Source organism: Leishmania martiniquensis, chromosome 24 (assembly GCF_017916325.1).
Source record: "Leishmania martiniquensis isolate LSCM1 chromosome 24, whole genome shotgun sequence".
NCBI classification, from domain to species: domain Eukaryota; phylum Euglenozoa; class Kinetoplastea; order Trypanosomatida; family Trypanosomatidae; genus Leishmania; species Leishmania martiniquensis.
Genome location: NC_090159.1, coordinates 209,376 through 231,603, shown reverse-complemented (window position 1 = coordinate 231,603; position 22,228 = coordinate 209,376). Strand labels below are relative to the sequence as shown.

At 61.7% G+C, this 22,228-nt stretch overlaps 6 protein-coding genes across 6 annotated transcripts; all 6 read right to left on the bottom strand.

Annotated features, from left to right (window-relative positions):
• Window positions 1-239: 239 nt before the first annotated feature.
• Window positions 240-560, bottom strand: LSCM1_05010 (uncharacterized protein; the record flags this gene model as incomplete). The annotated part of the gene is made up of 1 exon (XM_067322489.1): window positions 240-560. The coding sequence occupies one exon, from the start codon at window positions 558-560 to the stop codon at window positions 240-242; it is 321 nt and encodes a 106-aa protein (XP_067178352.1).
• A 1,326-nt stretch (window positions 561-1,886) lies between these two features.
• On the bottom strand, window positions 1,887-4,307 carry LSCM1_05009 (uncharacterized protein; the record flags this gene model as incomplete). The annotated part of the gene is made up of 1 exon (XM_067322488.1): window positions 1,887-4,307. The coding sequence occupies one exon, from the start codon at window positions 4,305-4,307 to the stop codon at window positions 1,887-1,889; it is 2,421 nt and encodes an 806-aa protein (XP_067178351.1).
• A 927-nt stretch (window positions 4,308-5,234) lies between these two features.
• Window positions 5,235-8,573, bottom strand: LSCM1_05008 (uncharacterized protein; the record flags this gene model as incomplete). Its single annotated transcript, XM_067322487.1, has 1 exon — window positions 5,235-8,573. The coding sequence occupies one exon, from the start codon at window positions 8,571-8,573 to the stop codon at window positions 5,235-5,237; it is 3,339 nt and encodes a 1,112-aa protein (XP_067178350.1).
• A 1,648-nt stretch (window positions 8,574-10,221) lies between these two features.
• LSCM1_05007 (uncharacterized protein) lies at window positions 10,222-15,450 on the bottom strand (the record flags this gene model as incomplete). The annotated part of the gene is made up of 1 exon (XM_067322486.1): window positions 10,222-15,450. One exon carries the CDS (start codon window positions 15,448-15,450, stop codon window positions 10,222-10,224), a length of 5,229 nt encoding a protein of 1,742 aa, XP_067178349.1.
• Window positions 15,451-17,474: 2,024 nt separating this feature from the next.
• On the bottom strand, window positions 17,475-19,967 carry LSCM1_05006 (uncharacterized protein; the record flags this gene model as incomplete). The annotated part of the gene is made up of 1 exon (XM_067322485.1): window positions 17,475-19,967. One exon carries the CDS (start codon window positions 19,965-19,967, stop codon window positions 17,475-17,477), a length of 2,493 nt encoding a protein of 830 aa, XP_067178348.1.
• A 782-nt stretch (window positions 19,968-20,749) lies between these two features.
• Window positions 20,750-21,829, bottom strand: LSCM1_05005 (uncharacterized protein; the record flags this gene model as incomplete). The annotated part of the gene is made up of 1 exon (XM_067322484.1): window positions 20,750-21,829. The coding sequence occupies one exon, from the start codon at window positions 21,827-21,829 to the stop codon at window positions 20,750-20,752; it is 1,080 nt and encodes a 359-aa protein (XP_067178347.1).
• Between the last annotated feature and the right edge of the window lie 399 nt (window positions 21,830-22,228).

The following is a 22,228-nucleotide window of genomic DNA, read 5'->3' as shown; positions in this document are numbered from 1 at the left end:
TAGACGCCGGGGGGGGGGGTAAGAGAGAGAGGTCCGATGCTTGGGGGGGGGAAGCGAGAAGGCACTTCTGTCCCTTTCATCCGTTCTGTCAGTCGCTCGCATCCACACAAGGACATGCCCCATATCGGCATCTTTTCTTGCTCTCCGTCACCTTGCGACGCCTTTAGCTCAGTAACACCGAGACTTCTGCACTACAGAGAGATCAACGCTGAAACAGCGCCATCTGCAACGAAAGTGCTCTACGAGAAGAGCATGAGGAAGGCGAGCATCAGCGCGAATAGGCCGATGGCCTCCGTCAGGGCGAAGCCGAGAATGGCGTAGTTGAACAGCATCTTGGTCAGGTTAGGCTGGCGTGCGCAGGAGATGAGCAGGCAGCCGAAGATGGTCCCAATACCCAAGCCAACGCCAGCGAGGGCAATGGCGGCGAGACCGGTGCCGACATAGTGCAGGCCCTGGACGGAGATCGCCACGGTGGAGGCCTGGCGAGGGGCGACCACGAGCGCGCTGGAGGCAGCAGCCGCGCGGCGGGCGACGGGCTGGGCAATGACGCGGCGCATCATCTTCAGGGATTATGATGGTCGTCGGTGTATCGAGGAAGCGGTACGCGCGCGAGTCACAGATGAAGAGAGCGCGCGCTGCGAGACGGGGAGTGGTGTGGGGTGAGGCTGAGAGGATGATGCCTATATCTTCCTCAGCGGTCGGGTGGTGAGCGCAGAGCCGTTGGCGCGCGTGGTATGCGTACATGCCGGTGTAAGGACGTTGGTGATGTGCCCCGTAAGAGGTGTGGGTCATACGGGAGAGCCGCAAGGCGCGTGAAGGAAAGAAGGAGCGTCGTGGACACGCCCAGAAGTGTCGACAGACGCCATTCCATGAGTGCCGCGATGCGGCCTGTCATCGGCACTGCCCTCAGCGGAGAGGCGCTGCTGAACATCTGCGGTGGAGGCGATCTGCGACAAGAGAGGTCGCGATACGCACACGATGCTACCCTCTCTCTCTCCTTCCTCATGTCGCGCCCTCCCCCTCCGCACCCTTCGCGCCTGGGACACGTCGCAGCGCAGCTAGTCAGGCACGCCGAAGAGCATGGCAGGCAAGAAGACGCGGACGACGAGGAGGAAAGTGTGTGTGTGTGTGTGGGGGGGACCTGCTGTGGAGGTGGGGCGTCGTGAGGATGCCAGGGGCTTCCATGGCGGCTGCTACTAGTTTCGCGAGCGTCGCTTTGTTTGTGCCACTGGGCTTATACTTCTTCCACTTATTCTCACGCTTTGGGTGCGTATGCGCGTCTGCATTGGGGGCCGCGGTGGCCGCATACGCAGGCACAGGGCTGGTGGAGGCCGACACGCATACACAGATGCGCACACGGGAGCAGGGTGAGGCGCTGAGAGGACGGCGCACCCGGGGAGAGTGCTGGCGCAGCCGGTCCATCTACCCAACGGAACACCGTTATCATCGTTCGCGCGTTCAACAGCGACTCGCAAAGAAAAGAAGGAGAGGGCGTGATGGGGAAGCAGGTCATCCTCTGCCACCGTCGTCCCGTCACTTGGACGTTTACGCGGAGCAAAAGTGGTGCGACCCACACATAACAACGAATCTCGGAGAAGTTTAATCGATGGAGGTCTGCTTAGCCTACACATAATGAATGCCCTTACAGAGAGCGAGGCGAATGCCGCTATTGTGTGTTAGTGTGTGTCTTGGGGTGGGTGGGTGGTGGTTGTGGGGAGCACATGACAGCGACGCGAAAGAAGACGGATGCGCGCGTGTGGTTGCTGAGCTTTGGGGACGAGGAAGAAGCCGACGAATGCGTGTACGAACGCAGCGACCTCGCTCCTTAGCACACACACAAAGAGACCTAAGCGCCAGCCGCCGAGCCATCACGCAAGTACGTTCTACTACCGGCGCCGCCGTCCACGAACGTCGAACAGGCCTTGCGACACCTCCTGGAAGGGGTTCACCCCCTGGAAGGGGCTCGGCACTTTCTCCTTCGACTTGACCTTCTTCACTGTGCCCCGGTCCATTTCCATTTCCCACATCGGATCGCGAATGCGCTGCTGAAACTTCGGTGCCGATGCCGGCCGCCGCACCGTCTCGGGTGTGTTGAGTGCCTTGCGCTGATGTAGTGCATGCACAGCATGCTGTCCAACATGGAAGTTTTGGTTCGGCAGCTGGTGCGGTGGTGCTGTCGTGTCGGCGGACGCACTACCGTTGGCGCCGTCCTTCGGCAAGCGCTTCATGCACTTGATGAGACCACCGTAGAGGGACGCCTTGACCGACTTGTGCGACCTCTCTCCATCCGCCACTGCGCTGCTCTCGTCACCTTGCCGTGGGGGCTGAGGTGCCACCTCCGCCTCCGTATGACTGCCCCGCAGTGCGAATCCGTTAAGCTGTCCCCGTAGCCCGCGGGCATATGCGCCTTCCTGCGCTTCGTCATCGCCACCGCTGTCCGAGTCTGTTGGCAGCGCCTCCCGCATGCGCTTGAGACGTCGTGCTGGTAAGGCGTTGCCCGACGACAGTAGCGGGGGCTTGCCAGCGTGCGCCTCTGCGTCGCCGTTGCCAGAAGCAGCGGCCTGACGTTGCGGCTGCTCTGAAGCCACCAAGGAGGAACAGGGACTTCTATTCAAGTCGCCCGTCCGACATTGTTCGGCGCTGCGGTTCTGTAGCAGTGCTTGCACTTCCGATTCACTCAGTTCGCGCCCGACAGCACCGCTCTCGTCCACTGATGGCCCCGTGCCGATCTTGGGTGAGATGGAGGGAGACACAAAAGCGTGTGCGCTGCCGTTGGTGTTGTGCTGCCTCTGCGGCTGCTGACGCGGCGACTGCCTCTCCTCGGCAGTGGCCGTGGGCTCGCGGGAGTAGAAGAGCATGTATACCTGGACCCGTTGCAGCTGGTCTTCCGAAAGGTGACTGACGTGACTATCGTTGAACTCGTACCACATGCCGTTCGAGGCCTTCGCCAAGGTGTAGTAGTGGCCGTAGTCGATGGAGCGTCCCTCGTGAACGCATACAGCGTTGAGCTCATATTGGCAATCGGGTCTTTTCGCCGCAGCTGGAGAAGCAACATCATTTTGTGGCTGCGGGCCATTCGGCGGCGACGACGACGACGCCAGCGGGGTGCAGTAGCGGGTGATGTCCAATGTCAGTGGAAACTGCAGGTGCTTGCTGATCTTGTTGCCTGTAGGACCAAAGCGCTTCACGTGAATGGCGAGCACAGGCGGTGGAACGTGAATGCTGAACTGCTTGTTCGCGCGCACGCCCACCTGTCGCGGGGACAGGTAGGAGCGACCATCGAGCCGCTCGACCGCGCAGAACTTATCCAGGCAGTGCTGCAGCGTGTGGCCTGCTAACTCCACCGACAGAATCGTAAAGGGATCGTAGGTGTTGGAGTAGAGGGTCTGCACATCGAGCCCATGCCGCAAAGCGCGATGCGCCAGCTTTCCCTCTGCCTGCTTCGCCTCCATCTTGAGATCCGTCGCCTCCTGCTGCTTCCCGACGCGCAGCAGCTGCTGAATCTCTTCCTGGCGCGACCATGTCACCTGCGAAAGCAGGTAGCCGCCGCAGATGCGGTGGAGCGCGGTGGTGTGCGCCACCCTTGGTTGCACCTTCTTGGAGCCCACAAGGCGGTGCAGCAGCGATTTCTGACACGAGAAAAGAAGTTGCACGGCAAACTCATGTGCATCGCTCTGCCGCCCTATAGAGAAGTGCTTCGAGAGCAGGCGCAGGTTGCCCATGATCTGGCTCGGTCTGTACGCACCTCTCCCCCCACCGCCGGTGCGGCCCTGCTGTGAAACGCGCTGCATCTTTCGAAACGTCTCGGCGAGGGCAAAGGCAAAGTCAAAGGGTGCTCCAAGTTGGCTGTCTGCTGAGCGGAACGTGCTCATGAAGTACTGTGCCAGTGCGGGGGTGTGGGCGAGTGCCTGCAGCACACAGTTGGCGAAGCATGTGTTGCCTAGGTTCACGAGCCCCAGTCCGACTGGAGTAACACTTTTCCACCGCAGGTGTAGGCTGCTGCGAAGCTGGGCGTCGGAGCACAGCTGTGTTGCCTCATCGATGCGCTGCGGGTCGTCGTCATCACTGTCACTTTCTGAGAGTCTGTGAGGTGCCGTCCCCACGTCACCATCGCCTGCGCTGTGCTGATCATCATGTAGGGGTGTGCTTCCTGCATGGCGGAGCTGACGTGTGTGCTGCGGGTTGAGGACGACGGCGCTGCGGGGGTACTCGATGACATGCGGCTTCCGGTAGCGCTCAAACTCAATCCTGCGGAACAAAATGTCTTTTCCCACGAACCCCAGCGCGCGATGATTGGTGACGTCCATTCTATGCGCAGGGCGTGGTGGACGGCAGGACGGCGCGCAGCGCGTATGCGGGTGAGGCTGCCAACGAAGAAGAAGAGAGAGCGTGAGCGTAAGCATGCGTGTGTGCGTGCGAGGAGAGAACAGGGGAAGAATGCGGCGGTGAAGGCGAGTGCAGACAGACAGAGAGAGAGCAGTTAGTATTAGGAGTGTCCTTGCGAGGCACGTAGGCAATCAAACACAACAAACAGCAGCAGCAGTTGCCCATTAATGTGACGAATACATCTGCAGGCGTGTCAGCCGCGCAGACCCACGCACAATTGTTCATTTTGTGTTTGCCCACGTCTCATGCAGTCACCCGCTCTCCGTCTTGCTTCGTGGGTGTGCGATGATGAGTAGGACCTCGAGATCTCATGGTGAAAGGGTAACGGCGCGCGGACGCGGTGAGGCGCAAGTGCATCAGCAGCGGGCAGCATCTCACGCAAGTAGGGAAGCGCCCGGCTAGTTCAGCCCGGTAGAACCCCGACGCCCACATGCACCACATACATCCATACACACACACACACGCTCTTGTGCCGGGTACAGTCGTCTGCAACGCTGTCATGAGGTTAGAGGACTGCTTCTTTGAAGTGCTGCAGGCAGATATAAGGTACCCTTGCCACATGTCCGCTCTCTCTCTCTGTCTCCTCTATGAGTCCATCCCTTTCCTCGCGCCCTCCCCCCTTTGCACGGAAGAGGATGAGGGGGTGAGGGCGCCGGTTCCCAATAGGCACATGTGTAAGCGTGTCTACACAATCTGTGAGGTGGCGCTGGATGAGAAGGCAGAGAAGAGGGAGGAGGTCGAGGAGTCAGGCCACTTCAATACAGATTACTGTTGCGCAGACCGATGATAGGCCTCACCCTTCGCATGCAGGGGCTCACTCAGTGCCCATAAAAGAAGCTGCTTTTCTGTCACTGCAGCTCTGCAGGCGAGGGAGAAGAGGACACACCTGACGCGCTACGTATCAGTTTGAAAAGCGTTCGCCGCGGCCCAGAGGCGACAGGAGACGGCGCCGAAGAGGCCGGCGAAGGCGCGGAGGACGACGTCGATGACGCAGCTAGCATGGTAGGGTGCACTGTGACCGGATGGGTACGCAGAGGCAGCGAGGCTGGAGTGGCAAGAGATGCAGCAGCGACTGAGGGCGCTGGGGGCACCGTCGTTGTCGATTCCGTCGATCTCGCCGCTGCCGCTGGTCCTGCTACACTGTTGATCTCGACTCGGGCCACTGCCGGGGTCGCGAACGCGTGCGTGTCACCGCCGGAGGCGTTGACGTGCATGCTGGTACTGCCGCCGCTGCCACGCCCGAGGTCAGTGCGTGGCCGCTTCAGGTGCAGGTTGGGCCGCAGTGGTACGTGCACAGCTGTGGCCGTCGGTGCCTCTGGCAGTGCGGGAGCGACCCCGTGACAGGCTGGGCTACTGCTCAGCGTAGTTGAGGCAGCTGCTGTGCTCGTGGGGGCTGCAGGACCCGCTTTGGAGAAGGTGAAGACCGTGCGACGTGGCGGGGCCACCGCGACGGTGGCGGGGGCAACGTCGATAACCGGGAGAGTGAGGGGCGATGGGGACGTGAGCGACCGCGTTGGTGCGGGGCGCGACATTGTTGGAAGAGATGGCTGCATGGCTACAGACGGCGCTGAAGCCGTCCCAGGGAGGTCGAGGTCCAAGGAAACGGCAGCAGTGCGCGCTAAAGGGGTCACTTTGGCGATGACCGATGAGGGACACGACTTTGATGATGACGCTTGGCGCATAAGGTCGAGCACAGATGTGGAATGGAAGTCGTTTGGTACAGCACTGGGCGGCGTCCCAGACAGCGAGGAGGGTCGCGCCGTCCCGTGTGCCGCACTTTTGCCACTGCTGGCAGAAAGACGCGGCACACAGGATGCTGAGGAGTTGCTCTGGTGTGCGGTAGAGGCCCCCAAGAAGTCGTCACCCATCTCGGAGAACGGAATGAGCGGCGGCGGTGTCGTCACTGCTGTGGTTGCGGTCGCCGGGGCGCCGAGGGCGCTGCTGTCACTGGGACTCCTACACAAGGCGACGACGGGAGTGCCCGTGAGGCTCAGCGACAGCGGCGGCTGCTCGGAGGGGCTTGTCGGTGTCGACAAAAGCGGCTGCGCGTCTCTCTCCAGAGACGCGAGCGCGTCAGGCACTGCCGAGGGCTGCAAATAGGCGCCAACACGCGGCGATGTCTGCATCGACACGACAACCTCGTCGACCTCTTTCCTGCCCGAAGCCAATTGCAAGCTCTGGGGCTGGATAAACTGGTCTAGCGTGCTCTGCTGCGATGTGGATGGGGTTGACAAGGCCGCCGCAGCCATGTCACGCCGGACTACGTTCCGCTTGTCTGCCCCATCGTACAGGTGCACCTCTGCACCAGTCGCACTTGTCGTCTCGAACATGGCCGTGGTCACGCTCAACTTTGCCTGTAGCAGTGGCCAAATGACACTGTCAGAGGTGCCTTCGGCCAGCAGGTACTTGATGTGGCAGGGCTGCGCCTGGCCGATGCGGTGCACGCGATCCTCGCACTGCAAGTGGGTGCTGGGGTTCCAATCCAGCTCGGTGAAGACCACCGTTGACGCACACGTGAAGTTGTGGCCAGTGCCGCTGGACTGCATGGACAGAATAGCTACCGTGCAGGTCGCCTCTGTCCGAAAGTGCTCTGCAGCTGCCTCACGCTGCGCCGGCGGGGTGTCGCCGGAGATGTAAATGTAGTCGACGGGTTGCCGTGGCCGCACCGCCTCGACCGCGTTCCGAAGCGCTTCCATCATGCACTGGTGATGTGCGAAGAGGATGAGTTTCTCACCCGAATCGAGATGTTGTTCCACAATGCTGCTAACGTAGTCCTGCACCGCGGGTATTTTGGCGCGTGCGGTGGCCATCTTCAGCTCGAACACGTTTGGTGCCCGAGAAGCCCAGTCGCCCCCTGCGCCTCCGCCACTGTCTACGAGAAAAAAAGTCGAGCTGGCGGCAGCGGCCGACGTCGAGCCGAGGCTGCGACGCAAGGCGCCAATCTGCTGCTCCAGCGCCTTCTTTTCCCTCTCTGTGATGAAGATGTACAGCAGCTGGCGCGATTTCGAGGGAAGCTCGCTGCCGAGCTCGCGTTTCGTGCGGCGAATAAGGTATTGGCGCAGCAGACTGTGCAGCTCGTCGGGATGCGCGTGGCCGGTCAGGTCGATGCCGAATCGACCCACGAAGGAGTTGCAGTAACGCGCGCCAAACTGGGCCTTGCTTGGCACTACGCTTGGCTGAATGGCCTGCAACTGCGCGTACAGCTCAACCGGACGTGACATAGCTGGCGTCCCTGAAAGGAGGATGGCGCGGCGGCTCTCGCGGCAGAGCTTGAGGGACTGCTGCGCGCGCTTTGCCGCCCCGGCTTTGATGTAGTGTGACTCGTCGAGGACGACAACGTTGAAGTGGGCGTGCTCCACACACTTCAGGGAGCTGTAGGAGACGATCACCACGTCCTGCAAGCTCGTCACCGTTGCCTTGGCTCCTTGCAGGATGGCGATGCGTGCGAATGGGATGCCGCAGAACTTGTTGAACTCCTTCGCCCAGTTCTCCATGAGCGACATGGGGCACACGACGAGCACCGGCCACTCATCCCGATAATGGTGCGCGACGGCGATGGCTTGCACCGTCTTGCCTAGCCCCATGTCATCCGCGATCATGGCGCGGCCGTGGTGCTCCAGCACGAAGCGCACACCATCCCGCTGGAATGGTTTTAGGCGCCGGTAAACCAAGTCCTCTTCGTCGGGTGGGCGGGCGCGGCCAGCGGCGACGTCGTCTGCATACTGCTGTGAAAGTTGCCGCATCCGTTCCACGCAGCGGAAGTAAAACTTCGGGATTTCCTCAAGCGCTGTGTGTGGCAGCGGTTGGGCTTTGAGGGCAGCGATGAGGCGAGTGTACTGCGCCATAGGGTAGAGGAAAGCCCGCCCGGCGGTGTACCACATGCCCTCGAACGAAGGATGCTGCAGCACGGAATGGCGAAGCGCCGCCCACCTCGACGCCTCGCCCTCCACGCGAACCATGAAGCACGTGACGTCCTTTTTGGCCGGGTGCACCAGTGCCTCAAACCGCAGTACAATGCCGATGTCGGCTGGCGGACATCCCGGAGCACCAAGCGTGATGCGGGTGTACCCTTCGCACTGCACAGGGGCTAGCGCGAAGAAGCGGCAGCGCCCGAGTGCGCAGGTGAAGCATGGCTTGCCATCACGACTGATGAGGTAGCGCGCGGGGTGGTCGCACTGGCAGTTCATCCACAATGTGTGGGGGACGGAATGGTGGAGCAACGCCCGGAAACACTGGAGACACTCGCATGAAGCTATCCAAGCAGCCGCTCGAGTACAAAACTAAGGAAGAGAACGCGTCCCAAGAGCTGCTTGGTGTGGGGGCACGTTCATGCCCAGCACTGAAGGAGAAACACACTGCGTGTGTGTCGAGAGAGAGGGAAAGGGGGGGGGCTGGCCAACGGATGGTGGCGGTAGGGAGACCAGCGGGAGCCGACCGCGCTGATGCGCGAGCGTAATGTGCCTAGGGAGGGCTGCGTGCGTGTGGCGATGGGGAAGGAGGAGAGAGAGGTGAGAAGTGGGTAAGGCAGAACGCAGGATGGGATGAACAGGGTCACATAAGAAGAGAGGGTGGGGGAGACCCAACGTCTTGTGCTGCTGCCTCGTCTCTCTCTCTCTTTGTGCGTGTGTGTGCCGTTGCTGGAGAGCCCTGATGATATCGATCGAGAATCTTTAGCGTGGCAGAGGGCATGCAGTGTGCGTTGCAGCCAAGGGCACGGGTGAGAGAGGTCAGACAGGGAGGGGTGAAGGGGGTGGGGCCGCCGTTAGCAGCGGCACTTCTACGCGGGCCTATTCTGTGATTATGCCCGCGCCTTTTCTATCTGAGTGACTCGAATCCGTCGTTTATGGACTCGCCATCCAAATAAGCGGGTGCCGCTTCGACAGTCGGCGTCGCCCTGCAAGTCGGAGCTTCAGGTTCTGACTCGGTGATTGATGATGAGGGCATCGAAAGGCCAAAGGGAGGCGAAGCCAAGCGAGAGGAGCGATAGGAAGCAGGCATCGGCGCACAGACGGTGAGACACTGTGCGTGTGAGTGTACGGGGTGGTGGTGGTGGTGGTGGTTGCGATGCACCTGCGCGGAGCGAGAGAGGTCTCCAGTCACCCACTCAGACTCCTACACACATGCTGCCATCCTATATGCACATGCGCGACAGGGAGAGGGAAGGAGAGAGCGACTTGCGCACCTGAGGTGTCGTCTTCTATGCTTTCGAGTCCGTTTCACATCGTCAAGCACAGGCCGTTCACTCTCTTCCCTCTCGTTACGGTCGCCATGCGCACCTACAGCGCACGTCACACTCTCTGCTGGAATCGCTAGCGAGGCCCCGCTGCACGTACCCACGACCTTTCGCATTTATCCCTCTCTCTCTACCACTCCCAGCAGCCCTCCTTGCGTCGAGCAACTGACGGAAACGGCATCGACCAGAACAGACGCAATAAAAGTAAAAAGAGGAGGAGGGGGAGAGATGGAAGGGGTGATGGTGGTGGTAGTGAGATCGGGTACACGCACATGATTACAGTTGGAGCAAAGATTTTACCAGATGTTCACCGTACACGACGACTTTCCCCGCCTTTTCTTACTCGTTAAGCGCGCACTTTCACGTTGTTAATCCCGCAGCACACCCACACCCACACACCCACACAGACAGACAGACACAGACCACCACGCATTCACGGATGGCAGCAGGGCGCCGCCCCAAGACGGGGAGAGGAGTACAAAATACGGTTCGCATGTGCCGCCACACTTCTCTTCTGCATGTGTGCCCCAGCGCCTATGCCCGTGTGAGTGACAGACACCGGTGCAGTAACTTTCCCTTCTGCCTCACCCCCCCGCACGGGTTCAGGCACTACGCTCGATGCGTATCCGCTTCGGGGGATCACACTTTCCGAGCCGCCCTCCCGCGTCACGATGACGCTTTCGAAAGGACGACAACGCCGCAAGCGAGGCCGGCGCAGAGGATAAGGCACCTGCCTCTGTGGCTTTGGCGACCCTTTCCGTGATCTTTGTGCCGCTCACTTCAGCGGCGCCGCTCTGCTCAACGTGAGCGGCGCGGCTGCAGTAGCCCATCACTTCATCGAAAACGTCGAGGACGTCGCGAGCCGTCACACGTGCATCCGCTACCCACGCACGCAGCTGCCGAAGGCTTTCGTGCAGCTGCTCTGCTGCCGCGGCACTGAGGTTGCGCGCGGCTGCGAGTGACGATGACTGCGTAGTCGCGACACACAGCACGCGCAGCAGCTTCAGTGCGGCTGTGAAGGTCTGGCCGCTGTAGGGACACGGAGTCGCCTTGCCGTACTCGCGGCACAGCTGCCACAGGAAGGACACTGTCCAAGCCAGCATGTGCCCGCTACGCGCAAATAAGAGCGTAAGGGAAGCAGACTGCGTGCAGAGAACGAGGAGACAGTGCACATACGACGCCCGCTGCCCATCAGACGCCGTCAGCATATCGCACAGCAGCAGCAGCCCATTCAGTCCACTCGACTTGATCAACGCAGCGCCGTCCTGCGGCACCTCGCAGGCGTGCCGAAGCAGCTGCAGGAAAAAGGCTAATTGTGGCGGAATGCCCTTGCGCAGCTCCTGCGCCACATCGGCAGCAGATGCCTGCGTGACCCCTCCGCTGCTCGCGCCGCCGACAAGTTTGCTGGTGCGCAGTTGGAGGGCCTCCTGCCGCTCCAGCATGAGTGGGACGCTGATAGCGGCCAGCGGAGGACTCGTAGCCCAGCGGGCAAAGGGCAGCGGGGTGTCAAGGACGGATTCGAGCCGCATCAAGAAGTGTACCAGGTGATGGTGGAGAACGTCATCGTAGCGGCCCAGCGGGCGAATCGACGAGATGAGCATGACAGCCAGCGGCGTGGGAAGACGCGGCACCTCGGCAGCTGACGAGGCACTGCGTGGCTGTGGAGATGCGCGCGCCCGTTTCCCTGCGACTTCAGCGGACGGGGACATCCGCATCTGGTTCAGTTTCATACGCGCGACACTCACCACGACACGCAGGGCTCCCTTCGGTATGTACAGCGCGCTTAGCGCAGCAGCCGCGGCAGAGCGCAGCTGCGGGTCGATCGATGTGAGAGCTTTCAGCAGCAACGGTATCACTCGTCCCGTGGGCAGGTGGGCCGAGAAAGAGGCAGGCATGGCAGCTACGCGGTGCACAAGCGGTACCATGTAGCGCAGGTCCAACACATTGCCCAGCGACAGCCGCTCGAGGTCGGCCACATGCGCATCTTCGGCGGACTGCAGCTCCGGAAACACAGAGTCGAGCAGGCCGGTAGCACCGTCGGCGCTGCTGCCGCCTCCAATCTGAATGGTGTTGTGCAGGCGTGACGAGGCATGCAGCGCCATGCACGTCATGTCTTCTTCTGTAAGCGTGTCGAGGTGCCAAGACAGTATGTCTACTTCAGGAGTGCGTGTGGTGCTCGCAGTGTGGCCACACAGCAGGAAGCGGCGCTGCACGAGCGCGTCCGGCACCTCGGCACCTTCGCAGCGGTTAGGCGAGAAGTGCTTGACCGTTTCTACATGGTGCCGCTTCCCTTGCTGCTCTCCTGCAGCTTCGCCGTCGCGCCCCTCCACGGTGGCAGCAGTGGCTCCAGCGACAGAGTGCGCGACCTCGCGAGAAGCGTTCAGGTAATGGAGCGTAAGACAGACGGCGTAGAGAAGCCGGTCTTGCACGCAGAGAGTCCCATTGTACACTTCAAGGCACATGCGCCCCAACGCGGCACACTCGTCACTGGAGAGGCGAGGATGCTGCTGCTTCGCAGTGGATATGCCGATCGGCCGCAGCAGCGTTCGGACACAGACAAGTATCAAGACGAAGAGGCCACTGAGCGACCCTTCACGGTCCGCGTTGGCTTTCAGGTGCGCCACCAGGACCCTTTCGTCGGAGAGAAGTGCTCGTGTGAGTCTCAAGACAAGTTCCTGCGTAGCCTCTGCCGTGCAGCTGCTGTGGGTGAGGGAGACGAGAACGACTGCAACCTGCCAGCAGACAGCGTTCATGGTAAACCACGGCAGCGTCAGCACATTTACAGCCCCGCCATGGGTAGCGGGAGAGCCTTTGATGCCCAGTGCCGTGCACACATCCTCAACAAGTTCGGAGCTCATAGGCGTTTCTTTTCCGGCGCTGTCGCGCTCTACCTCGTCGGGCGGCGATGCTGAGGAGGCGGCCTTGCTCAGCCGGCTTATCAAGTCCGTTGCCGCTTCCTCTCCCGGAAGCGGCAGCACAGGGCTACGGAGGGTGAGCGCAAAGGCGCGAAGATGTGCCGACTGCGACGTGGACCCGTAGCGGAGAGGCACCTTCGCGAAGCCCCGCTGGCGGTCAGCAAGTATCAGCACCTCGATGCATTGTTGCTGCGTCACGCGCGGCGCCTCCAGCTCCGGCGTCATAGCCGCGGCGGCCTGCGCGAGGAGGCGCGCACGCTTCCCCCACAGCTGCACAACCCGGGCCACGACACTCTCGAACTCGGCGAGGGAGGCCTGCAGGTGAGTACCCCACAGGTTGGCGCTGCTGGTGCTAGACGCATACACCGCCCTCGCCGTTTTCTGGCACTGCGGCTGGTGCGTGTGCTTCGCGTCGTCGCCACCGCCGTCGCTGCTTTGCTGCTGCTGCTTCTCTTTTGTGCGATGGATGAAGTACAGGGCGGCGGCCACTAAGACGCCGTACTGCGCGTCTCGCAATTCGTGCGTTACGCGATCCGCCGCCTTCGACAAGCTGCGCATCAACAGATGGTTGAGGACGTGCAGGAAGACTGGCACCGTGTTTGGCGTCAGGCAGGAGAGCCACAGGTGAGCCTCAGCCACGGTGCAGGAGGATCGGCTGGTGACGCTGTGCACAGTCCACAGCAGCAGCTGGGCTGCCCATCCCACCGCCCGGGCCTCCTGCGCGGCCTCGCTGCTGCCTAACCATGACGGACTTTTCGGCTGATGATGCGTCACCCAGAGGAGTACACTGAGCAGCAACGGCCACTCACCAATGCCGACCGCCTGGGACATATTGATGTGGTGCATCTTCATCATGGGTACGCGGCGGTGCTGACCGACGGCGAGAAGCTCGCACAGGAGCGCCACACTCGCGGCTGGCCACGTCTTGAGGATGTCGTTGTGCTTCTGCAGGGCGGCCGTGATGGGGTGCACCGACGCAGCCTTTCCCGCAGCATCCCCACGGGTGCCTTCGATACTAACATATCCGCGAGCATCACTGCTGCTGCTCATCGCACTACGAGCAAGGTCAGGCAGAAACGTTGGTACAGCGCTTAGCCAGGGTATCCGAACATCAAGCACATCCACATAGCTCTTCATGAGCAGCAGCATGCGCTGCACCACAAGCTGCGTCTTTACGAGAGTCGCGTCGGCGGCGACGGATGACGGCGATGCGAATGGCGAAGTCGGTGCGGCGGCAGCGGCGACGAGGTTGCGGTGGAGCTGCTGTGTCATGCGGTGCCAAAACTCTTCACGACTGGGCAGGGCCGCCTGCAGATGGTGACGCACCTGGGCGTTGAACGTGTCCCATACTTCTGCCTCCGCGTTGTCGTTGCCATGCAGGACGTCGAGATCCACCTCGGAGAAGTCGTATGAGCCGCGCAGCGCGACGGGCAGTTCGGGGGCGCAACCGCCAGCAGCCGCGTCCCCGACAGCTTTTTTGCTTGCTTGTGTGGCGCACTGCACCTCGAGCACGAGAGGCAGCACATGCTTTGCTCGCATCAACGCTGCCTGCGTCAGCTGCATTGCCAGAGTCAGCATCAGCAGGCTTTTGGAGCCGTTGATGAGGCGGTGCACGAACTCGGAGACCCAGGCCGGGCAGATTTCGTCCGCCACGTCACGAGGACACATGGTGTAGAAGGTTGACGTCTTTGCCACGACCGACTCCAGCCGTACCTGCTGCGCGGCGAGGTGGTACGGTATTGGGCACAGAAACGCGCGCGTCATCAGGTTGAGAACGGCCACCTGCGCCGTCGCTGGTGACACGCCATGCGAGCTCCCCTCCTCCGCGAGGTGGCCTGAGATTCGAATGAAATAGGGCCGGATGAGGTCTGGGGCACGCTGTAAAATGTGCAACACGAGCTGAGACATGCGCTCACTCGACTTGGGCCGCAGCTGACGCAGCAGGAAGAAGAGGAGGTAGTTGGGCATGCCCTGATCCTCGAGGGACTCGACGCGCGTGCTGGCGTAGTCGGCTGGCGATTCTATGGTCTCGTCGACGATGGCATATAGAATGGCAGCAGCGTTGTCTGCCACAGGGTCGAACTCGAGTGCTCTCACGAGCAGCCGGAAGACGTTGCGCTGTGCCAGCAAGACGCGGCGCTTCAGCTCTGCCGTGATGTGGCGGCTTTGCACGAAGAGCTCTCGTACAACTCGCAGGGCGCTAAGAGCGCACGCGACGCCTGCACTCGTACCTTCTCGCAAGAGTTCGGCCGCGTCCTCGAGGAGGTGCGTCAGAACGCCGTGGCTGCAGATGGTGCCCTCCACGGCGTTGTGCATCGGCGATGTAAGAAGCTGCACCAGGAAGCCGAGCCGCGTGAGGCGGACACGGCGTTGATTGTACGTTAGCTGTAGGCGAAAGGCAGCGAGGTGCAACGGGACGTCGGCGCGCCTCTGCGTGGCGCCTGCCGCAAGCGAGAGCACCGAGGGAACAGAGGAGTCTGCGGCTTGTGCATCCGCAGGGCTGCGTAGGCGCGCTAGAACCAGGAGTGGCGCGTCCTTCACCGCTACCGTCAGAAACTGTAGCACTGCGGTCACGTGGGTGAGGGTCGTATCGGAAAGGGTGGAAAGCGTCCTGCGGAAAAGTGCGGCGCACTCGCCGCGCAGCACCTCACGTACGAGGGCGACACGGTTACCCCGCTCAACCAACTGCGTGAGGACAACCGTCAGCGTCTGCAGTGTCGGCACCAAGTACTCATGGCGGAGGAGAGTTGCCCGAAGCGCTTGCAGCGCCTCCTCTTGTTGGGACACCGCCACGGCTAGCTCATTCGCCTGCTCGCCGCCAGCCTGCACACTATGACGAATCTTTGAGAGTCCCTCCAGCACAGTTTCCTTGTACTTGGACAGCAGATGCCCAATCAGCGGCTCCACGAGGGCCATTATGCGCCCCTCCCCCTTTTTCTTCGTATGCGTCGAATTTAGCGGTGAAAACTTATTGGGCTTCGGCTCGATGGAGGGCCAGGGAAGGTGGGAAAAAGATGGAGCCCAATCAGTGCGTGCGCATGCGTGTTGACTTCACACTGCGTGGTTACACGTTTCGAGGAGTTGGCCCACAACACGCACCCCTGGAAAGAGGTCAGGGAGAGGAAACAGTATACAGACAAGAGAGTGATCAGCATACATGGAGGCAGCGCGAAAAAAAGAGAGGCGTGCGCTCTCTTACGAGACACCGCCATGTGGCTTCCTCGGATGCTGCTGCCTCGCCAGGCACCCTCTCGCCGGCCCCGCCAACGCCCTTGTAAGACACACCGACGGTCACTACGCTCACATGCGAGCGTCCTTCTCTCCTGTTGACCTTGCTACCGCTATCTTTTTCGATGCGCTGTCAGGATGTCAGGGAGGGGAGGTGGCAGCAGAAAAACGTGCGTGGATATGTATGTGTGCCGGGCGGGGAGGGCAGGGCTGCTGGGACCATCTGTTAGATTCTTTTTGTTGCTCCTCCTTTGTGTGTGCTCTCTCTGTCATGCCCGCTCCATCACCCATGCGTATCATCAAAAGATGTTCGCGCACAACAGCAGTTTCCTCCAGCCTCCGCTGCTGCGTTGCGGGTACATGCGGGTGGCCCAGGGCGAGCCCCTACGCCACGCCTCTTGCACAGCCACCTCAAGCCGCTGCACCCCGTGGTGTCGTGTGCCGGCGGAGCCCGCACTGGAGTCTGCCGGCCTCTCGATGACGCTCCCGGACGTGATACGCCACGCCGGCTGTGCTTGGCAGCGCGTGCGCACCGCCCTCGCCCGGGCCTACACATGCGCCAGCGCATAGAGAGCTCATCGCCGGTCGTCCACATGGGACACAGGAAATAGCGTGGCCACATCGTTGCGTGCAGGGTCAGAGCGGGAGGCGACGTATGCCGTGAGCACCGAACGGACCGCGCATCTCGCGTGGCGTGCCGGGCACAACGACTGGCCGGCTGTTCACATGGCGAAAGGAAACAAGACAGGCGGCCCGCCATCTGCAGGCGCCGTCATTACATACAGATGCAAGAGCGCCCCAGCGGAGCTGCAACGGTCATCGCGCGCACGACGGGTTCTGCGCAACGTTTTCGCTCCCGAGGGGAAAAAAGGGCCGCTAGGGGAATTGAACCCCTGACCTCCCGCACCCGAAGCGGGAATCATACCACTAGACCAAGCGGCCACGGAGTAGCGTGAGAGCACTGGGCGCACTTACTGAGAGGCGACTCGGCTGCCCTTCTCATGCGCTGCTGAACGTGGGCTTCAGCGTTCAGAAGCACCCGACAGCTCTCGCGCATGCTGAACAGGGAGCTTTCCGGTCTTCAGGTCGAACCAATCGCATCAGGGCAGTGTGTGTGTGTGTGTAGGAGAGAGGCACTGAGAGGGAGAAAAAGCCGTCTGAGGAAGTAAAAAGGTAAGCAGGATGGCGCGCACGCGTGCGGATGACGGCCGTGCACGTCAGGGAGGCCAGCCGGGTAGGTGTGGGATTGGTGGCCTCAATGAGAAGCAGGCCACCACTCGCCGCAGTAGCGGCTAACACTTTCAGCTGGACGGCGGAGGCGAGTACGCTTGGCACCCTGTGTTGGAGGAAGCAGCTATTGCGTTCCAAGACAGCAGGATGGCCACGGGCGGAACTACTGCCCGGGTGGGGCTGCTGCTGAACAGCTGACTCTTCGAGCTATTGTGCACATCCTTTACTCTCTCTGGGGCTCCTGATACAGACGACGCCACGGAGAGTACCTCGGCACTGCCGCCAACGGGACGGCGCGGCAGTGCTGAGCTACATCCGCTTCGTCCACGCCCCTCCCCAACTATCCCTGTCGCTCCCCGGCAGAGCGCGTCGACGAGGGCGCCCTGGGGAGAATGTGTGATGGAATGACGAGTACGGTGGGCGACCGGAGGGCGGCAACGAGAATCCGCAGGCAAGGGTGGTGAGGCTCGTATGCCAAATCATCACTGTCCTATCGGGAGCACCGGATGGGGCGCAGAAAAAGGGGGTTGACCGCATTGGGCGCGCATCGAGTTTTCGTGTGCTCTTTCGCGCTGCCGGTGTTGAGCTCCATGGAGGCTTGCGGTTGTGCTGAACCTCTCTCTCTGCAGAGGGACCGGGTGCTGCTCGTGACGCTGCGAGGGCTGTGGCCTCGCTCCCGTGGGCCCGCCGCCGCGTCCGTGGCCACGGTAGAGTGGGCCGCTTTGAACGTCCGAGTGATGCGGATGAAACTGCCATTGGGCGCCGTCATCCCGTTGCATCACAGACTCCCAACCCGATCGTCCGCCACGGCCGCGCACCGGGCCCATCGCGCTGCCGTGCACAGAGATCCCTGCCGTTAGATGAGTCGATAGCCAGTTCACAGGTCCTGCTGGCTGCGCTACTGGGGGCTCAGCGTGCGTCGACATGCGAGCTCCTCGGGCACCTCCTCTACGTCCAACTCTCTGTGCTCCGCCGCCGCGATTCGCGGTGACGCTGACGGCCGCTATCACGTCCGGCGGTCGCTGCTGCCCGTCCGCCACGTGCGGCGGCAGTCCTCGAATAAAGCAAATCGGCGCTCGAACATACGAAAAGCTCAGCTTTCGATCCACGGAAACACAGTAAAGCACCGACGCACCGGGCAGCAGCGCACCGGCGTGCGCCTTGTCGCGGAAGCGGCGGCCGCCCAGCTCCGGGAAGATTAAGCCGCCCTCGGCATCCGTCACGCGGCCGTTCACCAAGCACGTCGCGCGCTGCCCCATTGTGCCCGCCGGGAGCCGCAGACCAAGGTGCGCGCTTACTGTGTCCACACTTGCCTGCTCCTCCAATTCACGCTTCAATTGCATCATCGTGTTCCAGTAGCGTACCCAGGCCGCGAAGGCGCGCGCGCTGATGGGCGGGCGGTGGCCGGTCAGCTGCAGATGATCGCACAACCAGCGCTGGTTTGTGACGCAGGTGTAGTCCCGTAGCGGGCGGTTGGCGATGACGAGGAAGTAGTCGTCCACCATGTCCGCGGTGTAGGGCACGTAGGCGTCGGTGTCGATGACGGCGCCCTGCACGTCGCGCAGCGGGCATCCCACTGCGGCGAGGATGTCGAACAGCGAGACACCGTGCTGGTAGAGCGTGCGGCTAAGCTGCGCCCACTCGCGACGGCTGGTGGGCCTGCGGATTCTAAGGTTCGGGTACAGCCGCGCCAACATGTCGACCTGCTCGTCCGTGAAGACGGGCAGACGGTCACCGTGTGGCATATAGCAGACGACGGGAACGTAGCGCTCAGGGTCGTCTGCTGCCGCTGCTGCAACGCGCCGCCGGAGCGCCTCGCTCACGACGCGGCGGAAGCAAAATCGCGTGATTTGCGACTCCACGTCCGGCAGTAGGCTCTGCTGCAGCAGTACCCGCGGGTCGCGGCTGCGCCGATCTGGCGCGACCAACTCCGTTGCGCAGGAAAAGAACAGCACCGGCAGTCCCGCCCGGCCGCCGAGCGGGTGCGGACAGCCTTGTGGCCGCGTCACTGTCCAGCCCTGATCACTTGCCAGCAGGTACAGCCGCACCAACACGTTGTACTTTTCCACGTCGCGGTCGTCAGCGAAAGCCGGCATGGGGGTCGTGTCCAGCGGCTCTAGCGGGAAGTGCTCTACCAGCTCTTCGCCTGTGACGAAGGCGTCGGCGCGCAGGTAGGAGAGGTACACGCGCGCCTGCTCCGCGTCTTCGGCGTAGAGGGGGGGCTGCTTTCTCCCCGGGTCGCGCACGTACACCGTCTCTACCGTGATAGCGGTGCATTTCCGCTCCAGTGTGAAACCGTCGTTCTCCTCGATCTTGGGCGTGTAGGGAAACATGGACTCGCAGTGCGGCGTCGGCGCCGAGCAGTTGCCACGCTTGGTGTAGTGGAAGGTATGATAGCCCTGCGTCGTACGGGCGTCCTTTGGTATGAAAAGCTTTTGTGTGACGAGGCGCGCGCGCCTGTCGTGCACGCTCACGCACGGCACGGCGTTGGGGTAAAAAAGATGTACGCGCACTACCAGCTCCTCCCGCTGTACTGCCCCACCCACGCGAGGAAAGCACTCGACGCAGTCATCGCGTAGTTTTGTTTGGATAGGGTCGCAGGCGACAATCATGCGTGCCACGGTATTGCCCTCCTCGCAAAGAGTCTCTGCGGCGATGTCGTCAGATATTACATGGCTACAGTTCGCCACATCATGGCAAAGCACGCCACATACACCCTCTAGGTGAGACGCCTCAGCGCCATCCGGCACGTCGACCCCCGCAGCGCGGAGCTCCTCGACCAGTGTCGCCTGCGCCCTCTTTACCGCGTGCGTGAAGTACGCCAGGTAGCCCTTTCCCTTGTACGCGCTAATCGACGCGTTGAGGCTTTTCTCGTTGCAGAGCGGGGTGACAATCGTCGGCTTGCTTTTGTCCGTCAGCTGCCATAACTTACCCGGCACGAGTTCGGCGCGCGGTCGAGCTTCGGGGGCGGACATCGTTGAGCGAATGCGCCGTAAGCCGTGGCTTAATCGAGGGAAGGAGGAGAGCCCGACGAAAAGGATGTGCGAGGCTTGCCGCTGGAATGCGGCGAAACGGCTGTTATGACGTCCCTCGCCGCTTGGGTTGGGGATGCGCTCTACTTTCTACTTGCGGCCATGCATATATTTATGTGTACATGAGCTCTCGCGAGCGCTGAGGGAAGGATCTCGGTGGATGAAAGTATGGCGCTTAGTTACGTAAAGGCGAGGGGGTGGGAGTGTGAAGGGGAAAACAGTGGCGGATGGGGGAGGGTGGGTGAACCCGTTCACGTGGCTTTCGATGGAGGCGCACCGACATACACTTAAAGGCATGAGGTGTCTCCTGCCTGGAGAAAACGCGCGGGCCGTTGAAGCCGCGCGCCCTTGTCCCCGCTCGTGCCGGTGTTGAATATGCGCAGTTAACATTGTTAAGCCGGTGGCAGAGAGCTGCCCATGACAATAGATGGGAGAGAGAGAGAGGAGCATTACGGCGTCGCTGCGGCGATGCCGGCGAGGGAGGTGAAGTTGAAGGAAAGAGGATAGGGAGGGAGGGAGGGAGCTGACGAGCGGACACGAGCTACGCTGACAGCTGCGAAGCGCCCCATCAAACCGGGGAAGAAAGCGGAGAGGGAGAGGAGAACAGCCGCCCTGTGAGCGGCTGGGGGAAGCGGCAAGGACGGAAGTGCACAGACAGACAAAGAGACGTAAGCTGAGAGACACACGTATACACACACACACATAGGCTTCCCCATTTCGCTGCCCTACACTTGGGCACGCGGTATTTGATCAACGAACGCCGGAAGGCTCATCATCTCTGTCAGCTGTGCCGCAGTTAACGTGCGGATGGAGCACCTTGCCGTCTCCTCGCAGGCCAGAGCTCCAAACTTGGCCAGTGGCGGGTATAGGAACCGATGCTCGCCACCAAGTTTCGTTGTGGTAAGGCGAAGGAGCGCTTTCCAGCTTTCGGGTGCCGTGTCGGCGTTGGCGTCAGGCCCTGCACGTGCCAAGACCGCCTTCCAAAAGGAAGCTGTAAAGATGGACGTGATGCTCGGCTGTGTGGCGAAGACGGAGGATACGGCGCTCGCCGCTGTCCCCGCGACGGGCAGCCCTAACGCAAAGCCACTCAGCGTCCTCGATAGCGGGCTGAGCAGCTGAACCTGCTCTGTCCCGGAAATCTCACGAGCGGCAAGCCTAAAAGCCGCCTCCGTTGAGGTCGGGGCGTATTGCCGCAACGCGCTAAACACCCACTGAAACCAGTGCGGTGACACTCGTGCCGACGCCGTGAGGAGAAGCCCCAGCTCAAAATCTGACTGAGGCTGCCAAACATCCGCCATCATGAGCGACATAGACGGGAGCGCGTTGCCATGCAGATGGTGCGCGTAGACGTCAAAGCGACCGTGCGACCATAGAACGAAGGGCAACGCGGACGCGCTGCCCAGCACATGCACGGATATATCAATGGGGAACACGCGCTGCGAGTAGTTGCTGTTTATCAGGGACTTCAGCAAACCGCCCAGCTTGGGTACCTCTGCCTCTGTCACCACCACAAACACGCGGAGGCGGTAAAGCCGCAGGAGTTGATCCTTGTCCACGACCACGGCGTGGGGGCGCTTGGCATGGCGGGTGTCTGGATCGACCCACTCCTCGCGTGTTTCCCTTAGCGCCCGTGTGTAGGCGCGAGTGATAATCTCCTCCTCCTCGCTGACGATAGGGCTCGAGGCTAGCATGTAGCCGACGATAATAAGTATGACGGTCGCAGATACGGCACCGAGCAGAGAAAGCATGCTCTTTGCGTGGCTGAATGCCCGGCCATGGGGGCCGCGGCTCGCTAATTTAAGCATGCGAAGAAAGCGAGCAGCTCCGCAGCCGACACGACGGAGGGCAAAGGCAATCGTGCGACGCCTTTGTGTTTTGTATGTGTGTGTGCGTGTGCGTGGCTGCGCAGGCTGTGCTTCCGCCTGCACCGGACGGGGGGGTGGGGGTTGGGGTCGCACCCGCTTTAAGCGAGAAGGCAAGGCCCGCCCAATAACCCGCGCGTCACGCCCTCGATCATCGGGATCCGGCGCAGCAAGATGAAGTAAGGGAGAATGAGAGAGAAAAGAGGGGGAGGAGGGGGGCCGAGGTTGGAGCTGGCAACGAAGTGGGAGAGTACATATGCCTGAAACGGCCGGGGCGGAGCGTTACGTATGAGTGTGCTTGGGTGGCGGTCCGAGGCAAGGCGCGCGCAGAGCGAGAGGAGT